We start from the raw sequence: 23,195 nt of genomic DNA, 5'->3' as shown, positions 1-23,195 counted from the left end.
AGCAATTGGGGTTATATTCCATACTAGAGACATCCTTTATTGCAGCTACATTGGCTGAAATCTCCAGTCTAGAGAGAGGATTTAGGCCTTGTCTAGAAATAGACGTTGCACCAGTTTAACTAAAATCAGTTATTGACTTTAAACCAAATTAAGACACATTTAAATGAAATCAGCATCCATACAGGATTTGCAGCAGTTTAAGAGCTTGTCTACACACGAAAGTTAAATCAGAATAAGGTAGGGTGTGAATTTATAGAGGAATAGCTATATCACAATAACTACTTGTGTAGACAATCCCTTACTAAATCAGTTTAAAATCACACCTTAAATTAAACTGGTACAACTTTCTGTTGTAGTCAAGCCCTTAGTTTCAGGTGTCTCTCAAGTCATTCCTTTCTTCCTCCTCTTGTTCTCCTATGGGACAGTTTTACACCTCAGGTTACTTGATCTGCATCCCTGTATCCTCATCCATAAAAACGTTTATACAGATATACACTCTGAGAATGCTATGACAGTCTGTTATGAAATATCCATTTTATGTATCAGAGGGGTAGCCGTGTTAGTCTGGATCTGTAAAAGCAGCAAAGAGTCTTGTGGCACCTTATAGACTAACAGAGGTTTTGGAGCATGAGCTTTCGTGGGTGAATACCCACTTCGTCGGATTGCTTATCCATTTTATGTGTCCCAAATCCATGCATAATTTTATTCACTGCTTTGGACAAACTGATTCCTGTTGTTTTTTTGTGCATGTCAACTAAAGAGTCTCTCTTTAAAAGTGCCTCACCTAATAGTTGTCTCTTAGCCCATCTGATCTTAACAATATCTTATTTCTTAAATAAGCACCCTCCACTTCAAATGCCCTGTTTTTTTTCCCTTGCCTCATGACCACCTTTTGCATGTTATTTCACCAGAGATATCAATCTGAATCCAGACACCGTTTGCAGAAAGTGACAGGATATATAATATCATTTGATAACTTATTTCTTATATTGCTATATATTTATCTTATAATTCCTTCAACTTTATTTTACTCTATATTAAAAGAAGACTTCATACATTAATGCTGATCTGTCACAGAGTTCTTCATAAGAGGTTTCTAGTGTGGAATGTTGCAAAAAATACCTTTGAAGTGTAATTAGAGGTAGAGTTTTTGTTTCAATTGGTCAGTAATCTAAGAAGTGTGAACTGCCTTCATTCATCTCAATAGAATTGTAACTTGAACAGCTTATAATGAAAATTTAAATTTAGTTTAGTTCCCTGCTTGTAATTTTAACAGCCACAACCAGTTATTGTGCTTATCTAGTCAAATGTGCTATTCATTTGAAAAGTTGTTCCCTAGGAATGTAACTAACATATAAAACATTGAATGGGGTCCCACAGGGATCAGTTCTGGGTCCGCTTTTGTTCAATGTCTTTATAAATGATAATGGCATAGAAAGTACATTTATAAAGTTTGCGGACGATACCAAGCTGGGAGGAGTTGCAAGTGCTTCGGAGGATAGGATTAAAATTCTAAATGATCTGGAGAAATGGTCTGAAGTAAATCGGAAGAAAGTCAGTAAGGACAAATGCAAAGTACTCCACTTCAGGAACAATCGGTTGCACACATACAAAATGGGAAATGACTGCTAAAGAGTGCTGCAGAAAGAGATCTGGGTGTCATAGTGGATCACAAGCTAACTATGGGTCAACAGTGTAACACTGTTTAAAAAAAAAAAAAAAAAAGCAAACATCATTTTGAGATGTATTAGCAGGAGTGTTGCAAGCAAGACGTGCTCTGCGCTGTTTAGGCCTCAATGGGAGTATTGTGTCCAGTTCTGGGCACAACATTTCAGGAAAGATGTGGACAAATTGGAGAAAGTCCAGAGAAGAGCAACAAAAATTATTAAAGTTCTAGAAAACATGACCTATGGAGTTGTTTTTTTAGAGTGTTTTCCCAGTGCTCTGCTGCGACTACAGCACTTTAACATTGCCAGTGTAGCCTAGCCCTTAGATAGACGTTACTAAAGAAGTGCAAAGTATTATTTATAGTTGGTATGATGTTTGTTTCAAAGCTTCACTGGAGCAGTGCCAATATAGTTTCTCTAGTTTAGAGTTTGTGGGTATTGCAACAGAAAAGCTGACAGTGATTTTAATCCAATAATACAAGTATCTTCTTTCAGTTACCCTGAAGTTTCAACATTTGTGTAAAAGAGTTATGTTTCAGTGTTACTGTGTCCCACAAACTCTGGAGTTTTTCACAACAGGCCTCAAATAAAGTGGTTGAGCCTCTTGTGCTCTGAGCTGATTGGTGAGTGTGATGAAGTACAGTAAACTTAGCAGTCTAACCACAGAGAGATGTTTTCTTTCTGCACCGGAAACACCTGCCAAAAAAGCTGGGTTCACTCAAACTGCATGTAGAACAGCCCAGCATTAAACTTCCATCTGTACAAAAGTTAGAGAGTGATATATTACATTTGGTAAATCTATTTATATTAAGTATATATTATTGTATTATATTGCCAGGTACATGACAAACATAATTGCAAGTTGAAGCAAGCTTCGTAAATTGCATTTTTCACAAGTGACCATGCACTGCCAGTTTTAGACTAGTAATTAGAGATGAGTGCATAGTGGGATTCACATTTTTTTCTTCCAAATGAAATAAAAAGACCTTAGAAAACACATCATAGCACAGCAATTAAACATGATTTGTGTCCTCGTTGATTTCATACCCATATTTTATTAATTTAAGTCCTGCTTACAACCAAGGCTGATGCGTGATTGTTGCTAAGAAATAGTCCCTCTATTCAGATGGGAACACACAGCCATGACTGTAGCCTGGCTAGTGGCTCTTACCAAAGCATTGCATCACACAATAACCAGGCTCCCCCACCATATTCCCATTAGAACAGATATTCCACAAGGAAGTAATGCTTAAATAAAGAAGAAGTTCAATGCTTTTTGCCCACTCCTTGCTGTAAATAGTCACAATACACCCCTCAGTGTCAGCTTTTGTTTTCTTTTCAGCTATGCAGTTTGCTAGCTCTTCCCATCTCATCTCATAAAATGAAGACCACCAAAACTGTGCATGGTCAGATATCAAGATTAAGACCTTGCAGCTTGGGATAAGACCATCCAACCTGAGCTAGCTTTTTGCTAGAGGAACCAGCAGGGGGTATAAACAGATTTTAGGCACATTTGCCAAATCTGGTATCATTCTGTTGGACACACAATGATGAGAGACAATAAAAACACCAAAGATCTGGTATCACTAAAGGGCACTAATTGTAACCCAGCAGTTTCATGGCAGTAACACCTATTTAAAATAAGATGATCTAGCTTGACATACAACCCTTGTTGTGACATTGTACCTGGCACCTCTTGAGACAGCAATTGCAACAGTTCTAATATTGTCACCACAGATGAGGGTGTGGTGGCAGCCAGGGGACAATGGTGACTCTGGAGTGTTTTCAGGGGACTCAATCCTCGGAGGTATGGCAGTTAATATTTTCATCAGATTGTACAATGGCATTACCACTTGTGAGAACTGGAACTACTCAGGAAGGTATGGTGGGGCCCTTGCCCTGCACTACTGTCATCCAAGTAACTATGGGTAGATGTGGGTCTCACACTCCTTAAGGAGTTACTAACACCTCGTTGAGCAAAATCTCCCTCCCCCCAGCGACCCAGCCCAGCCCAGCCCAGCCCGGTGTTTGCACCTCGCCTTGCATGTCTCGGTGACTCCGCAATCCGCGACCTAGCGCGCTGTTGGCACCGAGCGCGGCTTCCCGCACAGCCCCTTAGCCACGCGCCTGAGCAACCACTTGGGTGCGAGGAGCACCCTGCCCAGTCATTGGTCAAGACACCAGCGAATCGCAGCGTCCTCAGGAGTGGGCGGTGCAACTTCGGCTTGTCAATCGCCAATTTTACCAATCAGGAGAGTCGGAAAAAACCGCGAGGCGCCCCGATTGGCTCGGAGTGGGCAGGCTCAGATACAAAAAGGGCAGGAGGCGGCGCCGCGTGTTGTAATTAGGACGCTCATTGGCGGCAGCGGTTTTGCCGCTTCACACCGGGAGAGGCCGCTGCCATCGTGCCGCCCATGCCCGGCTGGAGGGGCCGCTGCCCGCAGGGCACGGCCGAGCCCGCCGCCCGCCCGTTCTGGGCGATGCTGGGGCTCCTGGCCCGGGAGCCCGGCATGGGGTGGCTGGCGGAGAGTCTCTCCCAGCGGGCGGCCCCGCGCTCGCCGCCCGCCTCGAGCCGCAGCAGGCGCGGTGGCCGTTGGGCAGCCGCAAGCAGCGTCAGCACAAGCCCAGGTCCCCGTGCGGCCGCGGGCCGGGCGAGGACGCGGAGCCGCAGGGAGCAGTGGGGTCGCCTCGCCGCTGGGGGAGACGCCGGAGCGGCCCTGGCGGCAGCCGCCGCGGAACAGGCGTTAGGAGACGCGCCCAAGGGTGAGTGCTGGGCTGCGGCCGGCGGGGACTCCACTCCCCAGCGTGCATGGCGGCGCGGCCGCCGCTGCCGGGCGGCTCGGGCCCAGGCCACGGGGGGCGTTCCCCGCTCTGCGCGGCTTGGGCAGTGGGGGGTGGCGGGGTGTGCGCGGGGACAACGGCCAGCGCGGCTTCCACGGGGCCGCGGGTGGGTGTCGCGGCGGGGCGTGGGGCTGTGTCACAGCACCAGCTCCACGCGGAAGGCGCGAGGATGGGGACACGCCTGGGCGGCGGCCAGCTCCCGCCGTGCGGGCGGTGCGGTGTGCCCCGCGCTCCTCGGGAGTAGGGTGTTTCTCCCCTCGCTCCCGCTTTCCCCGGCCGCTTCTCATGTACGTGCTCGAGCCCGCTGGAGGGTTAGTAAACAACAGCCTCTGACAATACACCTGGAGACGCGGCTCCACTTCCTTCTCTGGGGTTGACATATGTGAGGCCTGGCGTTTGATACTGCCGGCAGCGGGGAGAGGCTGTACAGGAAGATAGAATATCTTTAAGTAAAAATCTACAAAGGATTTAAAAGCTTCAGAACAATCCTTTGATCTCTGACAAAGGTCTAAGCGTTTGGGGTTTTTAATAGGGTTTATGGCTTGCTTATTTACCTTAGACACGGTAAAAGCACACATCCTGATGCCAACTCTGCCCACATATCTACACCAGCAACACCATCACAGGACCAAACCAGATCAGCCACAACATCACCGGTTCATTCACCTGCACTTCCACCAATGTAATATATGCCAGCAATGCCCCTCTGCTATGTACATCGGCCAAACTGGACAGTCTCTAAGGAAAAGGATAAATGGACACAAATCAGACATTAGGAATGGCAATATACAAAAACCTGTAGGAGAACACTTCAACCTCCCTGGCCACACAATAGCAGATCTTAAGGTGGCCATCCTACAACAAAAAAACTTTAGGACCAGACTTCAAAGAGAAACTGCTGAGCTCCAGTTCATCTGCAAATTTGACACCATCAGCTCAGGACTAAACAAAGACTGTGAATGGCTTGCCAATTACAGAACCAGTTTCTCCTCCCTTGGTTTTCACACCTCAACTGCTAGAACAGGGCCTCATCCACCCTGATTGATCTAACCTCGTTATCTCTAGCTTGCTTCTTGCTTGCTTATATATACCTGCCCCAGGAAATTTCCACCACTTGCATCCGAAGAAGTGGGTATTCACCCACGAAAGCTCATGCTGCAAAACGTCTGTTAGTCTATAAGGTGCCACAGGATTCTTTGCTACATCCTGGTCCTCTCCCTTCTGAGCTCAAACCTCCAATTGAAGAGATGGGTGAATCTCTATTAAATGCTTTCTTATGGGGTGCAAGAGGGCTTGGCAAAAGAGTCAAAGGCTTTAAACAGTGAAACTAATAATCCTCCCCTTGCTTGCTTGACTTGACAGGGCTAGTATTACTAATGTAATCTCATTTTAGTATAATGTAAAGGTAAATCTCTCAATTTACCAATTTGGTTTGCTTTCACATGGGGAAAGAAAACTTGCATCGATTGGGCTTTTGGAAATGTCAAGCATTATTGCAGCACCCACAGTTATTTGATTGTCACCTTGAGATGGTTGGCCCAGTGTGGTACCTGTTGTAGTTCACCATTTGTAGTATTTAAACTATCTGTGGACTTGCAACTGTACTTTGCCTAAGAGGGTGGCAGCTAGGTTTCAAGAGTCTGCTAAACTCCAGACTTTTTGGGGAGGGTAATCTGGCCAACTGACTTCAAAATTATTTCCAGGGACATCAGCTGCTGAATTTTCTCCCATTTTGTTGGCAGGCCATGTGGTGGGAGAGCATTGAGATGCCAAAGAATGTGTGGTATAAGGTGAATAAGTGCTGAGACTAGAATGGGGATGGCCATCTGTCCAACTTTTAACCCTTATTTCATGATTTGTCAGATTTAACTGATTCTGATTTTGTTTATTGTAGGTGGATGTATTTCTGGACCTCATATAGGAGATGGACCTAGCCTCGTCTCTGAGCAGCATACGTTGGGCCCTTGGCCCTGGAAGGCCTTGGACTTGTTGGAGCGTTCAGGTGATGCCAGAATTTGGCAAGCCTACCATGCAGGCCTGATGCACTTTTTTCTCTTTAGAGAAGAGATGGGAATGCCTGCAGTTTGGCCAGTTCCAGAGGATCAAATTAGAGGGTTTGTGGTGGCTATGGAATTACAAGGCTTGTCTTCACCGAAAATACTGATGTATTTGGCAGCACTCTCCTATATTTCCAAAATCACAGGTCACCCTGATCCTCTTCAAGATTTTGTAACATGTCATATAGTGGCAGGGTTGCAGTGGAGGGAAGGTAATCAAAGATATTGCAGATCTCATGTAACCATTGAGGTGTTGCGATCTCTCTTGGGCACAGTACAATCTGTGTGTAGCTCTCTTTATGAATGTTTGTTGTTCCGTGCCTTATTTACTGTGACTTTTTTTGGGGCTCTTCGGGTGGAAGAGGTGGTAGCAGAGCACCACAACTGGGCACAGCCAGAGCTCCTGTATATGAGTGATGTCCAGCTGACTGAGGAAAGAGTGAACATTTACCTGCATACGTCCTACCTGGGCCAAGAAAGGTTTTTGATCTCTCTTGGATTATCTAGAGAGACATGGGTATGCCCTGTTGAGGCACTGTGCAATTACGTGGCAGCCAGGCCACGAGGGGATGGGCCTCTCTTTGTACACTGGGATGGCACACCATTGACAAGGAGACAGTTCTTGGCTGTCTTCCGTTCTGCTTTAAGGTTACTTGGCCTTTGTCCAGAGCAATATGGTGTACATTCTTTCTGGTTGGGAGCTGTTGTGACTGCTGCACGCTATAGATGTTCTGAAGAAACTATTTTGCGCCTGGGCAGGTGGCAAGGTATCCACCCAAAGAGGAGACAGAAGTAGTCAACCACAGAAGCCAAAAGAACAGCTAATGTTATCTGGTCTATTCCCCTTGCTGATGCAGTATTGTTTCCTACAGTGTGTGATCTAGTGCTCTGATGCATAATCTTCAAAGTAATGGAGCAACTTTTTCAGAGAACATTCTAGTTAATTGACTTTTCTGAAGTTTGCAGTGTGCTGCCCTCTGCATTTGTTTGTAAGCTATATCTGTCTGTTGGGGATTGGACTTCCATGTCTCTTTGCAAAATTAACTTGCAAGAATTGCTTATCTAGTAAGGTCTTCATGATCAATAAACTTGCAGTGCAGTCTCTTTTCAAACTTGCCTGACCTTCATTGTGGCAAGTCAACAAACTGTTTGTATGCCACATCTCAGCAGCAAATAAACTAAGACTTGCAGCCTTATTGCTGTTAGACTCAATGGTATATTTACTTGGGACATGAGGACAAACAATCTTGTATGTGGGGATTGCAAGCAGTATATTGCTAAACTGAAACTTTCTAAATATAACTTTAGGCAAAGTGTATACAAATTATAGATAATTGTAAGAACAAGATGTGTTCAATGAAATTAAAGGGGAAATTCAGAACACTAGTTTAAATAAAAGGATGGCAGAAAAAAGCTCTTAAGCTTGCTGTCACTAGAACTCATTGAGGGCAAGAACTTAGTTAATTCCTTCTGGAATCATGTTATCTATATGGATATCCAAAGTGCATAATTGACTACAGACTGTTTTAGCAACCCTTCCAACAGCTAATATCAGTCTGAGACCTAGATGGGGTAAATATAATAATGCACCAAATTCTACCAGAAGCTTGCTAATGGTCACTGATGGTGTACCCCATGAGGCTTTATGGAAATATGCTTATGAAGGTACATATATGACATAACTGGAATATGTTTACATATGCCATGTAAAACATCTCTGGTAAAGGTTTTGATCTACTGAATACATTCCTCCTATTTGTATTCATGTATCACTTTTGTACTTGAAGTTATGAATATTGGCTGTATACTTGCTTGATTTCTAAGGAGCAAATTAAGTGCCCAATCAAGAAACACTTAAAGGACAATGAATCTTGGAAGGCTCCAATCCACATAAGTCTACCTGAGGATGTTGAGGGTAGCATGTAAACAATGGCTGCTGCCTGTAAAAACTGAGTCATGCATGGACATGACTCCAAAATGCCATCTTGGAGCGGGACTTTGCATAGGAGAGAGAGTAGTGGGTGTCCACCCACAAGAGTCTATTTAAACCCCTGGGAGATGTCTCCATTTTTGTCTTCAGCTGGCTCAGGAGATAGGTATCTTTGGGAGTGGAGAGGCTGAGAAACTGGAACAAAGGACAGTAACTACAGGGGATGTGAGTGATTGCTGGACCCAGACTAGAAGGAGGCTAGTCTGTAAAGGGAAGCTTACTGGATCACCTCTGAAGGTGAGGTTTTATCTGTATTCAGTTTGCTTACTTTATTAGACAGAGTTGCATGTTCTATTTTATTTTTTGGTAATTCACTTTGTTCTGTCTATTACTTGGAACCACTTAAATCCTTACTAAAATCACTTCTTAATTAACCCAGAGTATGTATTAATACCCAGTGGGGGCAAACAGCTGTGCATCTCTCTCTATCAGTGTTAGAGGGCGAACAATTTGAGTTTACCCTGTATAAGCTTTATACAGAGTAAAATGGATTTATCTGGGGTTTGGATGGGAGTTGGGCCTCTGAGTGTTAAAGACAGGAACACTTCTTAAGCTGCTTTCAGTTAAGTTGATAGCTTTGGGGCCTGTGGTTCAGACCCTGGGTCTGTGTTGGAGCAGACTGGTGTGTCTGGCTCAACAAGACAGGGTGCAGGAATCCCAAGATGGTAGGGAAAGCAGGGGCAGAAGTAGTCTTGGCACATTAGCTGGCAGTCCCAAAGAGGTTTCTGTGATCCAACTAGTCAGTCACACTTAAGGCTGAGAGTTCAGAGCATTTAGATTTCCAGTATCAACTTCAAGTCTCTCCACTGACCCTTTGCCTGTTGGCCAGGGAAGTTGAGATTATTGAAGACAGCTCAATCCTTCTAACGTTGCTAAAGATTAGTTAAAATGTACTGACCTATAAACTGGGAGCATTAACGAATCCTTCAGTAACCGTGAAGGGCCTTTTGCTGGGGCACACAACAAACTCTTCATAGGGCTGGAATTGGAAACTAGGTGGAAGACTGGAATCCCTGCTCTGGCCCATTTAACCAGATGAAGACAGAAGTAGCATAAAGGTATTTAAAACTCTTTAAGATATTTAACTCTTCAGCTTGGAAAAGACGAGACTAAGGGGGTATATGATAGAGGTATATAAAATCATGAGTGATGTGGAGAAAGTGGATAAGGAAAAGTTATTTACTTATTCCCATAATACAAAAACTAGGGGTCACCAAATGAAATTAATAGGGAGCAGGTTTAAAACAAATAAAAGGAAGTTCTTCACGCAGTGCACAGTCAACTTGTGGAACTCCTCCGTGCCTGAGGAGGTTATGAAGGCTAGGACTATAACAGCGTTTAAAGGAGAACTGGATAAATTCATGGAGGTTAAGTCCATAAATGGCTGTTAGCCAGGATGAGTAAGGAATGGTGTCTCTAGCCTCTGTTTGTCAGAGGATGGAGATGGATGGCAGGAGAGAGATCACTTGATCATTCCCTGTTAGGTTCACTCCCTCTGAGGCACCTGGCATTGGCCACTGTCGGTAGACAGGATACTGGGCTAGATGGACCATTGGTCTGACCTGGTATGGCCGTTCTTATAAAAGCCCTGGATGTGGCACTGAGGAACTTGACTATAAGGCTGCCTACCTAGGGGCAGCCCCTGTGTACAGGAGGCTGTGGCCTGCAGAGATTCAAGATGCTGCTTGGCCCACAGGGGTAGCTTGGGGTAGACTGCTATAACTCAGGCAGCTTCCCAGGGCTGTCTAAGGTCATGCTAGAGCAGCCAAGGAGTAGGACAGTACAAGAGCTCCCATCCCCTAGTTACTGCATATCTCCTAATGATGTAGCACTGAATGTTATCCCAAATTAGGATCACACTGTAGTATGGGAGAGGCTTTGAGAAGCTTATTCTCCTCCCTCCCCCCAACCAAACCCATTTTCAACCAATACAGATATCTAGATCCCAGGATGCTTTCTACTGGTTGCTTCCACTTCTTCTATACTACCATTTTAAACATTAAATATAAGCTGTTACTTAACCCAGTTTCTATTTTTGCTATTTTCACTTACCCTAAGTTTGTTTTAGTAAACATACTTTCAATGATGATGCTAGATATACTGAAGTTGACTGATAGCTTGAGTTCCATGGGAGAAAATTCAGGCAATGTTGTCCTTGGAAATAATTCTGAAATCAGCGGGCTAGATTATCGTCCTCAAGAAGTCTAGAGTTCAGCAGACTACCTCTGAAACTTAGCTGCCACTCCCATGTGCAAAGGACAATTGTAAGTCTATAGATAGTTACCAGTTAGCCCTTCTAAAAGAGACCCCAGAAAATGCATTTAAAATGGTGAGTTTAAATGCTACTGAAACTTTTTATCTTGTCACTGCTTTATCTGTGTGACAATGTTGGATTCTTGTCTTGCTTGTCCCAGCCTTTCTCCATTTATTTTGGTCTAACCTTAGATTCTAGAGTTTCACTGACTTCTGTATTCTAACTACCCTGATGTCATTTTTTTCTTTCCATGATTTCAAAGCTAATTACAGTATCATTTTTCTCTCCGTTTCCATATATCACATGACCGATTCCACTGTTTTTATCTAAATTATCTAACAGTCTTTGGACTAACTCCTCCATTTGCTATTTAGGTTCCTCTCTCAACCTGGTCTTTACTAAATGCAGCTTTTCTAATTTCTCACTAATTCTAATTCTTGTCTGAATAATTGCTGTCCAATACTGCTTACTCTTCCCTGATTACCTTATACCTGTTGGTCTCTAGTTAACCTGTCTGCCTCTGCTGCTGCTTTCCAGGGCCGGCTCCAGGCACCAGCGCAGCAAGCAGGTGCTTGGTGCAGCCAAGGAAAAGGGGCGGCATGTCCGACAATTTGGCGACGGGTCCCTCAGTCCCCCTCAGAGGGAAGGACCTGCCACTGAAGAATGAAGCGGTGATGGTAGAAGTGCCGATCGTGGCTTTTTTTTGTGCCACTTGGGGCAGCAAAAACGCTGGAGCCGGCCCTGCTGCTTTCAATCCTTTTTTTTTTTTCCCTGCTGCTGTCCATTACTGCTATAGATTACTTCCAACTCTGCAACTGAGTGAGTGGCTTCCTTCTAACATTTTATAATGAGCTTGTTGCTATAACCTTGATGCAGTTTTGAGAGCACTTGTATAGATTGGCTAACTGCCAAATGCTGGTTGTCAGTCTACTGTATTGCTCTCACCATTGCTATTACTGAAGTTGCATTGGCACTAAAACAATGGGAGACTTCAGAAAAAGTTCAGTAGAGATGCTGATCTCTCCTGAGATTAGAGTCCTAATCTCTCTGCTGCAGTCCTGAGGCTTTGGAGAGAATCCATAGCGTTGCCTATGTAACCTCTAAACAGCTTTTCTTTCTGATGTGAACTCTTGCACTGCTAATTCTTTGTCTTCTACCTTAACGTCCACACTACTGGCGGATAGACGCAATAAATCGATCCTCGAACACTGCTGTCGACTCCGGAACTCCACCAGGGTGAGAGGTGGAAGCGGAGTTGACGGGAACCGTGGCCATTGATCCCACACTGTGAGGACAGGAGGTAAGTTGATCTAAGATATGTTGACTTCAGCTATGCTATTCTCGTAGCTGAAGTTGCATATCTTAGATCGATTCACACCCCCCCCCCCCCGCCCAGTATAGACCAGGCCTTACAGCTGGAGAGCAGGGTACGGGTAAGTGGAGTCTCCAAGGATCACAATGAGCATTTCGACTTCCCCTATGGTGATCTGGAATGGGAAGAAAGTCCTGGCTTGCAGCTTCCTGAACAGGCCTGTGTTCCGAAAGATGCGCCTTTCCAGACCAGCCTGCCTAATGTCCATGAAACTCCCAAGGTGATCCACAAGTGCCTGGAGAACCATAGAGAAACACCCCTTACAATTTATGTACTCAGAGGCTAGGTGATCTGGTGCCAGAATTGGAATATGTGTCCCATCTATTATCCCTCTGAAGTTAGGGAAACCTATTTGTGCAAAATGTCATGCATGTTGCTTAGTCACGTTTCTTCTGAGCAGGATGCGATTAATGGCCCTGCAAACTTGCATCAACATGATTCCAACCGTCGACTTCCCACTCTAAACTGGTTAGCAACTGATCGGTAGCTGTCTGGAGTTGCCAGTTTCCAGATTGCAATAGCCACCCCACCCACTTTTCCATGGGCATGGCAGGTCTCAATCTTGTGTTCTCGTGCTGCAGGGTTGAGATGAGCTCAGCACACAGTCCCATGTAAGTGGCTTTCCTCATCCAAAAGTTCTGCAGCCACTGCTCATCATTCCAGACTTGCACAACAATGTGATCCCACCACTCAGGGCTTGTTTTCCGAGCCCAAAAGTGGCTTTCCACTGTAGTGAGCATGTCCGTGAATGCCACAAGCGATCTCGTGTCATATGCGTTATGCAAGTCGACATCATCTTCGGACTCCACACTGTCAGTTTGTAGTTTAAGGAGTAACTTGACTGCAATTTGTGATGTGCTGGCGAGACCCCATCAGCATATTCTACACAAGTTCGGGATCCATTCCTGCAGACGGAAAGGGAAGACATAATGCGCAGTACAAAAACCATTGAAAGATGGCACCAAATGTAGATGGAAGCACAGGGATTGCTGGGATGCAAAGCGATGTATCACGGGGCATTGGGACAGGACCCAGAATGCCCCCCCTTCCCACAAGCCACAGCACAAGAATGGGAAGAGGTGCTCTGTGGGATAGCTGCCCATAATGCACTGCTCCCAATGCTGCTGCAAGTGCCGCAAATGTGGCCACGCCATTGCGCTTGCAGCTAACAGTGTGAACACATGGCAGTGATTTCCCTGCTATGGTCTCTGAGGGCTGATTTAACTCCTGGTGCTCTGTCTGCAAGTGTAGCCATGCCTGAAGTGAAACTTTTATTTTCTACTTAGCCTTCAAGAGTGTTATGTCTTATCAACTCAGAATCCCAAAATGACAGTTATATTTGAAGCTCCAGTACCAAATTAAGTCTATTTGTGGGTGTGACAGGCAGACTTTTCAAGGATGATACATCCCCTTTTCTTTTATTTCAATTTAACAACAGCATTCACTGATTTAAGAAACAAGGGGATTATCTAATTTTATGCAAGGTAATTTTCAGAAATGATAAATGATTACAAGTTCAGTCAGTTCTCACCCTTAGAAATGTAACATGCAGAGTCTGGAAATGTAATAGCTAATGACTAAAGGAATTGTGATCACTTAAAGAGAGGAAACTTCCACATAGGTACATCCTGCTAGTATGATTAGGGTAGTGCACCCTTTCTTAAAGTGCCCAGTGTTACTGCTTATGCAGTAGGGTTACTGGTACAGCTCTGACAAGAGTAATCAAATGTCTAGGCAGTGGGCTGGCACCCAGTCCATCAGGCACTAACATTTCTCATAATGGAGGTTCTGTGCCCCAGAGTTCACTCAGGCCCCTGGACTGCAGGAAAGTTGGAGATAGGGAGGGCTCAAGACAGGCTGACAGTCCTCCTGTCTCTGTTCTATACCCCCTGAAGTTGAGTAGCTAGCAGCTAGCTAGAACCAGTCCAGGGCATTAGATAGATACACCACTTGTTGCTGTGGTGGGTGATTTTCTCCTTTGTAGGTAAGAGAACATCCATGATTGCACCTGGCCCTTTCTACAATTTTTTGTATACTTTGATCACCAAATCCCATGTCCAAAGAGCTAGGGACAAATGGAAATACCCTGATATGGTCCAGGTCATTCCCCTTAGGGGGATTTTTAGGGGCAACTGTTCATCCTATAGGAAGCTGTTGAGAGAGATTATACAGACATCTATTTCTATATCTTTACATTAAATGTAAGCAGTACCATCTCCAAGCACTTTCAGTGCCTGGCCAAAATCAATGCCTGGATGGAAAGCAACTGGCTAAAGGTGCACGGAAGCAAGATTGAAGTTACAGTTTATTAACTCAGTCTAGTGTTTTTTGGACTCCATAATGCTTTCAGATGTCCAAAAAGCCATTGTGGCAAAAAATGTCCATCTCTGTCTGCAGCTGGCCAGAAAGTTGCATCACATTTTATCAGACATGGACCTAGCCATGTTTCATGCATTTGGCCTTTGTGATTACTGCAACCCTATTATAGGAATGTGGCTATGCTCTGCAAGAGCTTTAACTTGTGCAAAATGCAACAGCCTGTGTTCTTAACAGCAAGTTGCCCCAGCACTCTGCTTTGCCCTGGCTCTTTGTTAAATACAATCCATTTCAAGCTCTTTAGTCTGATACGGAGAGTACTGGAGGGGGGGGGGGAGATTCTGCATGACTGTGTGCCTGCAGAAAAGGGCTCCCCCTACAGAATTCCTGTGCTTCTGTGTGGAAAATGGTAGGGAAGTAATTGGGGGGGGGGAGAGGGGATGACCCTGAGTGCAGTTTTGGGGGGATTTTTCCCTCTCCAAACTGAGGTGAGGCATGGGGGGGCACATGGCATACGTGCCTGTGCCCCCTTGCATATGTGCCTGTGCCATCTCATTTCTGCAGGTGCAGAACTGCAGCTGAAGGAGGCTGAGTCTGGGCTCTGCTGAATACCACCTCCTGGGTCCTAATGCCAGGCTGGCTCCCCTTCTGTATGCTAGGAGCCTTCCTGTTTTCTGTGCAACAGTGAGTGCCTGTGGTGGGGCTGGGTAAAGGAGGGTGGGGGAAAGAGGCCATGGGAAAGGAAGAGGGGCTGGAATAGGGCAGGGGGAGGGGAATGTGGGAGTGAGGGGAGTGGGCTGGAGAAGAAAAGGGAATAGGGGAATCATGGGGGGAAGCAGGACCTCACCATGCAATGTATGCCTGGCATGCGCTGTACCCTTGGCAGCAGCTGGGGCTCCCCTGTTAAGGAGGCCCATCGACTTGTCACCCTGACAAACCCTACACCCTTACACCTAGACCCCCCTGCTGAGCCCTATTTCACCACATCCAGACCCCCCCTTGCAGAGCCCCAACCACCTTCACCTGGATCCTCTGCAGAGTCCCATTGCCCCTGAACCTGGAACCCCCTCCCCCCATGAGCCCTAGTGCATCTAGGTCTCCCACTGAGCTGCCTGCACTCAGATTGCCCCACACAGAAACCTCTCACCCCACACCCGGATCCTCCCACACTAAGCTCCTCCACACTTGGATCCTGCTGGGCTCTGCTTGTCCACCCACATCTGGTGTGCCTGGCACAGAGGGACAGGGCTTTGGAGTGTTTCTGGGGCAGGCCCAGCCCTTGCACTGTGTCAGGGTCAGGTGCAGCCTCACTGCTGAGTCCTAGTACTGGAGGAGGTGGGGGCTTCAGGGTGATCCCACCACCTCTGTGCTGCCAGTGGCCTATGCTCCACATTTATTTATTGACAAAATTTGCAGAATTTTAAAATGTTGTGCACATATTTTTAGTTGTTGTTGTTTAAAAAAAATTTGTGCAGAATTCCCTCAGCAGTAGAAGAGTTATCCCTGTTAAGGCTGTATATATGGACTCAAACAAGCATTACAAGGACTTTTCAATCATATTAAGCTAACATGACTGAAATACATTGTTTTGGGGTCTTCGTAGTTCACAGGCAACTCTGACATCCAGGGGTCAACCTATCCAGAAACCACCTACCAATACAAGTGGCAGTATTGGCTGCATGAGGGTCATTTGCAAGCTATTTTCATAGCAGCTTCCAGATACAGAATTTTCTCTTTTAACCAGGGTTTATTGAAATGCTGTGATGCACTGCTGCCTGTTCCCTTGAGGATGTCTGTACAGTCATCTCCTTGTGGGGTGAGGAGCACGTCTCCTCATGTCTGGAAACCTAGAGGAATGCTAAGGTGCATCAGTGTTGGCTGATCAGCTGCTCACGCTTGGCATTGAGCACCTTGAAACAAAAATCTAGGAAATCCAGAGACACATTGATTAAAAAAAAACCAAACCAAAGGCCACAGAGTAAATCCCATGTTATCTGCATTATGTGTATGTTCCACCAGGAATTAGACAGGATCCTCAGCCAGACTCCATCACCCAACCCAAACTGGTAGTTGATAGCACAGGAGCTCCTGGAGGAGAGATCTTTTGTGTTAAAGAGAGGAGCCATGAGGAGCTGGAAATTCAGTTGGACTCTGCCAGCCAGGAGCGGTTAATGGAGATGGTAATGGAGTTCCCAGTGGATATCTTGGCCTTGCCACAGGCAGAGGGCTAAGGCAAGGAGGGATCTTTTGCTGCTAGAAAGCAGGTTTAAGTTATAAAATGTACTCATGTCCCCCTTCTGCCTGTTTCGGGAACACCACTCCATGCACCAATAAAATGGGCTGCTCTACCAGTACATAGGAGAAATTGTCAACACCTCTTGTTAAGCAGCTGGCAGAACCACCCCAAGAAACACAGCTGGACCTAAAATGGCAGATAAGCAGCAAAAAAAAGCATGTAAAACTATAGCATTTTGTTGCCAGAGCACAAACCATGGGCAGTATGGCCAAATCATTTACATCAGAGGGTATGTGCCATTCATCTGTAGCTGAAAACATGCGATAGCCATCAGGGTTGTACAATATTGTTTCACCTATATTATAGCAGGGCCATCTTTGTTTGATGGTACTAAGTATACATTTAGTGTGTTACAGATTGACCCTCATGTTGGCATTAAGCAATCCTTTGAAATGCATTGAATTTAACACAAATATAAATTAGAAAGGTATTTAATTTTAACCCTTGCTTTTCTCTGGTCAGAAGGAACTATATCTAAGTGATGCTTAAGACAAAAGTTACTGTTTTATGACTACCAAGTTAAATGCAATGCATACTTCCCTTTGCCTCCTGATAGCTAGAAGTTCCATGTCTGTTGCTTGGCTGGTGGGAACCATGCAAGAAATGAAATTTCAGTATATCTTTCTGGCTAGTTTCTAGCTCTCTTGGACAATTCTTCTTTTTCAGAATCTCGATTAATGTGATGTCATCTAAAGTTAAGGCTCTCTGCAGTTATAGAGTGTTACTAGATTTGCCCTTCAAGAAGTTTGGGCCAGAGCCCTACTGCATAGTGAGTCACCAGGCAGCCATTGGCAACTGCTTTGTGTCAGGGCCAGACTGTACAAATGCTAACAGTTTGGAATATGAAAATAAGGGATAATTGACACTTTTATGACATTTTTAGCATTCCTAGGCCTCTGCAGAGATCTCCTCTGGCTACTGACTTATGTTTTCTCTCTTTGACAGCATCTGTAGCTGCTGTGCCCAAAACACTAGCAGTTTGCTGACTTGGGCCCAGGTTTTCAGGCGAGCACCTGAACAGCCTAAAGGGTGAGTTTGAACCAAGTTATACCTAAATTGATTGTTCTTTCTTGGTTTGGACATTTTGTTGTAAATTGAAAGGCAGGTGGAGACACCTTGTGAGGGCTGGTCTACTGCTGAGGGCTCCCAACATGGCAGAATATCTAAAGATAGCAAGAAATGCTATTTGTGACTCCTCTCTGTAGTCCTCGTTTCTAAGGAACTACTCCAGGATGGAAAGGGACCTCGGGAGTAAGAATCAGGCTAGACCGTCCCTCCACACTCCCCTCAAGTGTGAGACTACAGCCCCTGATATATGTGGCTATGAAATACAGACCCCTGTTGACAATCTCTGGAATCCTCTTCAGCAGGAGTCTCCACCTCTGCCATTCCTCTCCTACCAAAAATCTTTTTAAAGGAGGCTTTCCCTATCAAAGCCTAGAGAGATCTTTGGAGGCCACTTAGAGATAGTGAGCTCAGTGACACTGGTGTAAATCCAGAATAATTTCATTGACATCAGCAGAGTTGTTCTGGATTTACACTGGTGTTACTGAGATCAAAATCTGCTGTTACCATCCACAGCCTCTCCTCATCAAAAGTGCAGCTTACAGGGCTGATTTTTTTTTCCTTTCCACACTTAAACTCAAGCTGAGGGAGAGTCTGAAGTATCATCAGGTACTTAATAAGTCCTAAGAAATTTGGGTACCTAAAACTGTCCTTCGGACAAGGAATGTTTTAATAAACTCTCTGACAGGAATAAATACTGCTTGGTACATCCTATAGTGACGGCTGTCAGACCTAAATAAGAAGTTTTTGCTCTGGGATAATTTAATTTTTATTGTCATTACTTTGTCTTTTTTTTTTAAATGGCAGATCTTTAATTGTTAACATGAAGTTTATTATTTGTCAACTCTGGAAGACTCTGATTCCAGAAGTGATTTACTAACAGGGTGGTTCAAAGCCCTGGTTGCAGCAGAGTAGGTTTGGTCTCCACCTCCAACTATTGGAGAGAAGGAAAAATCCACTCTGAGGGCTGGTCTACACTAGGGGTGTGTGTGTCGATCTAAGATACGCAACTTCAGCTACGTGAATAGCGTAGCTGAAGTCGAAGTATCTTAGATCGATTTACCTCGGGTCCTCACGGTGCGGGATCGATGTCTGCGGCTTCCCCGTCGACTCCGCTACTGCCGCTCGCTCCGGTGGAGTTCTGGAGTTGATGGGGAGCGTGTTCGGGGATTGATATATCGCGTTTAGATGAGACGTGATATATTGATCCCTGATAAATCGATTGCTACCTGCTGATAGGGCGGGTAGTGTGGATGTACCCTGAATAGCATTGGACATTAGTCAAAGAAAAGAAATGCTCGGGTAAGCACAAATTTTCCATTGGAAATGTGTCTGTAAATATTTTTCAAATGTATGTATATTACCAGGGAAGCTTTGCTTGCAAAACTCTATGCAGCAATTGTTAAATACAGTCCGTGGATGAGGTTCAAGTAATCATCGGTTTATCTATGTAATCTGGAGTTACAAGACTGTATCCGTTAAAGCCACAGTTAAACTTTGTTTGATAACTGGAAAAGTAAAAGACACAATGTATCTGCATCTTTTGGTACCTTGCCTGCATTGCTAACTGCGCTGTTTCAGCCTCTGTTGTAGCTCACTTTGAATTTGCAGGGAACTCTTGTAGTCTCAGGAACTAAGACAGGAGCGCCAATTCTTAGGCAATTCTCATAAAAATTTACTTTATTCCCTGATGCTGGATAGAAGTAAGTTTATTCATAAAGTAGATGTTGTCAAAGAGCATTAAGACCCTCAACAGGTGTTGGTGCGATGTTTTTAGTAACAGTGAAGACAGAGTTACTGTTCTTAAAGGAACAGGAGTACTTGAGGCACCTTAGAGACTAACAAAGGGATGCTGTTTTTCCCTCCTGAGTCCTACAGAGGTAATAAAACTAAAATGTTGCCTTTTACTCTTACTTTATATAATATCAAGTGTACTATCACTTTAATATCTGTTATGCCCTCAGCTTGGGGGAACTATATCTGGAGCAACTACTATAATCTCCAGTTCCAAGCTGCAGGAGGGCTGTCTCCCTTGTCCCCTGCTCCCAAGTTAGATTAATTTTTATTTAGAAGTACTCTCCTTTGTCCTCCATGTCAGTATGGTAGTTGGGCAGAGAAAGGCATTGAAGTTGTCCTCTTTACACCTGTGTAATGGGGAAAACGTTTCTGTAGCCCAGTTTGTTTTAAAACACTGGGATGTCTATCAAAACCAGATCTATGATCTGTGATAGTGTCTAGGGCCTTGAGATTTTTTTTTGTGAAGAGCAGAACTTTTATGATCAACAATTCAAAGACCCAGTGCAAAGCTGGGCATGACACTAATAATAAAGAGCTGTATATGAAAAATGTTCTGATCTCAGCAAACAGGCTGTACTTTAGCACTACCAGGGACAAAATGTTTCTAAAGAGCAGACACAAAACATTTGTTAGTTTGTATTCATCCTAGGGGAAGTAGTAGTAGTGAATGTGATACTGTGTTTTACATCACATAAATAATAACAAATCTTTCAGGGCAAAAGGCCCCTCTCCTTCAGGTTTTGAATGAAAGGCAGACAGCAAAGGTCTGTATCTCTATCTTAAAAAAAAATAAAAAAAATCACCAGATGGGGCCAATATTTCAAACAAACTCTAGTTGCACTACTTATGTTTTCCTTTTCTGGAAAGTGTGGCCAAGATTCCAAACTGTCTGATATAGGCTGATATTTTTCTTAGTGTTTCCTATCGTGTGTGTGTGAGAGAGACAGAGACAGAGAAAGCAAAAGAGAGTGTGAATGAGTGTGCTAGTTTCAGGGCAGGGGGATTTTGAGAGAGAGAAGGAAGTAGGAGGAAGGAGGTGGATGAGAACAAATGGCGCGCACGCGCACACACATACATGCACACACACATATATACATATCACCATATCTACATTTAGTGCTGACTTCCCAGTTCTATTAAGATTGCAATTAATCTGATGAAAAAAGATTGTGATTGTGAAGAACTAGTGTGTTGCTTGATTAATCACAGGAGAATATTCTGTAGCAAAAAAACTGCACGTCAGTGCTTTTAGGGGGAAAAACTGGCATGAACTTAAATAGGACCAGACTGTCAGACAGTTCTCACAAACTGTGCTTGGAAACCAATCTGTTCTTCTCAGCTGTTCTCTGATGGAGGGTATTTGATTGTACAGACAGCATTAGGGCCTGTGACAGTACAATACCTGGAGGGTTTCCAGTTAGGATTTTAAACTCTCTTTAAAATCCTGATGGAAGCAAAAAGATAAGAATGAATTTTTACAAAATTCTGTGTGGAGGAGGCTGACAAAATGTATTTGCTGAGACCTTAGTCCTAGGAGCACAGGACTTTTTTGGGGAGGAAAAGAAGTATTGACTTTTAATAGAAAACACTAATTTTAAAACAGCTTTTTTAATATAAAAAAGCAACAATTTGCCTAGGATCAAACACCTAAAACTGGAAGCTCTTTCATTACACGTTGATATAAAAAATAATTTTTCTGTTGATATTTAAATCTCTTTGAAAGTGCATGATCAGCCAAATGTCACTTAGATGGCAGCTATGTGCCAATCCAGAGATTTTTTGCATGTCTTGCTGATGAACAGCATGCAGAACCGTCTGCTAGTCTGGATCCTCAAAGAAGTTATAAAATGTCATGTAAGTGACATGGAAAATATGAGCAGGCTTAGTGCATTGACGAATTAATGTTACGTGAATCATCCCCAAGGGATACAAAAGAGGCACAATGTTCTGTCCATAAACAGAATCATCTGTATATTTTATTCAAATATTTTTCTTTGTGAGATGGCAGATGCAGCCATTGGACCTTGTGCCATGCAGCCTGACTATGGCAGCAAAAGCTTATTGTACTTTAAGTGGTGTCTCAAGTTGTCCAATTGTCAATGCTGATTTATATTTGTGTGTACTGAAACCATTTTGCAACTACAGTGTCATATATTGGATAAACTAAAGAGCTAAGTGCGGTCATTTGTTTCTTCCTTTTATCTCATTTCTTGTTTTAAATAACTTCTTGTTTCTGCTTTGGCTTAGATCAATGTGAGGCAAATAATCCCTTGCTGAGATTAATCAAAATAGATTAAAAATATCATGTGATCTTGATAAAGTAAACAGAAAGTTCTCTTGAATGAAGTAAATGGGATGGATAATAGGGACATCTAGTGGTTGATGCACTGAAATGAAATAACTAAGTTTGCCTGAAACGTTTTTGAAATGCTTAATCATTTGATTCCATTTCTAAAGGCTCATTGCTCTTTAGATTGTTTTTGTAAACGTCTTTATATTAATTCCTTTCTTTAGAGCACCACTTGTGAAAATGGAGAACTGTTTTATTGCATATTTAATCTTTATTCAAACTTAAAGATTTTTGTCTGTAATAGTACTTCCATAGACGAAGCTATAATTAAACAATCCCTCTCTCAAAAACCCTGTTTTATTGCTTGATCGCTAATATAAAGCCATTATATAACAATAAGAAAGCTGTTATTTTTGCGAGAGTGGTACAAGTTTGTGTGAGGTTTTTTGGTTGGTTGGTTTGTTTTTAAACCATCTGGCTGCTTTGCAGTGCTTAAATCCTTCAGTGAATAAAACTGGATGCAGTGGGGAATAGTGCTTCCCCTTAGGTTCCTCTATATCAGACTACAGGGCTTGCCCATTACATGAGCCTCATTTTTCTGAAATCCTACAGTATTTGAAAAGTGGTTGGGGGGGACATAACTCTTCCAGACTTCTTCAGCAGCAAGTCCCATGCTCTTTGTGGCAAAGTCTTTGTAGTTTTTGTAAGAGAAAACAAGAATGATTTTATTTTCTCTCTAGGTAGGTGAGAATGCATAGGATTATCCATTCAATTTTTCTGTTTCTCTATTCCACAGTTAGTGTCTTTAGAGAAGCAAGGACACACATGGCAATTTTCTATGTTACCGGGAGATAGAAGTGTCAATGTAACTATTACTGTGATATTGGTGAGTATTATAAAACTGAAGTGCATACGAAAAGAATTGAAGAAATACAAGTACTACGTGCCTGGCTGAGTTAAATTTGTTTGTTGGAATAGTAGTGTTAATAAAGAATTATCACCTGATCACCCATTTAGGATTCCATAATGAACATTAAATGAAATATATATATATATATATACACACACCATCACCAATTTCCTGGACACCACAATCAGCTTCAGCAACGGAACCCTACAGAAAATTATATAGAAGAAACCCATGGATCACCACATCTACCTTCATAGATCCAGTAACCACCCAAACACCAAGAAATCTGTAATCTACAGCCAGGCATTCAGATACTACATAATATGCTCCAAGGAAAAAA

The 23,195-nt window shown here is 43.7% G+C and overlaps 2 protein-coding genes across 5 annotated transcripts in view; both read left to right on the top strand.

Moving 5' to 3' along the window:
* Window positions 1-3,998: 3,998 nt before the first annotated feature.
* LOC123371513 lies at window positions 3,999-7,677 on the top strand. Of its 3 annotated transcripts, XM_045019222.1 has the most exons (3): window positions 3,999-4,430; window positions 6,403-7,147; window positions 7,244-7,677. In XM_045019222.1, the coding sequence occupies exons 1-3, from the start codon at window positions 4,082-4,084 to the stop codon at window positions 7,359-7,361; spliced, it is 1,212 nt and encodes a 403-aa protein (XP_044875157.1). In that variant the 5' UTR covers window positions 3,999-4,081; the 3' UTR covers window positions 7,362-7,677. The 3 variants fall into 3 exon arrangements, 2 of the variants coding, with proteins under 2 accessions (XP_044875157.1, XP_044875156.1); XM_045019221.1 differs by having other exon boundaries at window positions 4,000-4,430; window positions 6,403-7,677; XR_006579820.1 differs by lacking the exon at window positions 3,999-4,430 and adding an exon at window positions 4,686-4,819 and having other exon boundaries at window positions 6,403-7,677.
* Window positions 7,678-8,452: 775 nt separating this feature from the next.
* The window catches only part of CHRNA9 (cholinergic receptor nicotinic alpha 9 subunit), a 28,840-nt gene continuing 14,097 nt past the window's right edge, over window positions 8,453-23,195 (top strand). For both annotated transcript variants that reach the window (XM_045017529.1, XM_045017526.1), the window contains exons 1-4: window positions 8,453-8,792; window positions 15,062-15,181; window positions 17,739-17,822; window positions 22,742-22,831. The gene's annotated coding sequence lies outside the window, so the exon portion shown is untranslated. The remainder of the gene's footprint in view (window positions 8,793-15,061; window positions 15,182-17,738; window positions 17,823-22,741; window positions 22,832-23,195) is intronic.

Source organism: Mauremys mutica, chromosome 5 (genome assembly GCF_020497125.1).
Source record: "Mauremys mutica isolate MM-2020 ecotype Southern chromosome 5, ASM2049712v1, whole genome shotgun sequence".
NCBI lineage: Eukaryota > Metazoa > Chordata > Testudines > Geoemydidae > Mauremys > Mauremys mutica.
This window is presented reverse-complemented; position numbering and strand designations above follow the sequence as displayed.

Excerpts from the sequence above, each read along its gene's own strand:
- LOC123371513 (XM_045019221.1), top strand. The coding sequence starts at position 4,082 with ATGCCCGGCTGGAGGGGCCGCTGCCCGCAGGGCACGGCCGAGCCCGCC. Across the intron at positions 4,431-6,402 it reads GTTAGGAGACGCGCCCAAGG|GTGGATGTATTTCTGGACCT; the intron begins GTGAGTGCTGGG and ends TGTTTATTGTAG.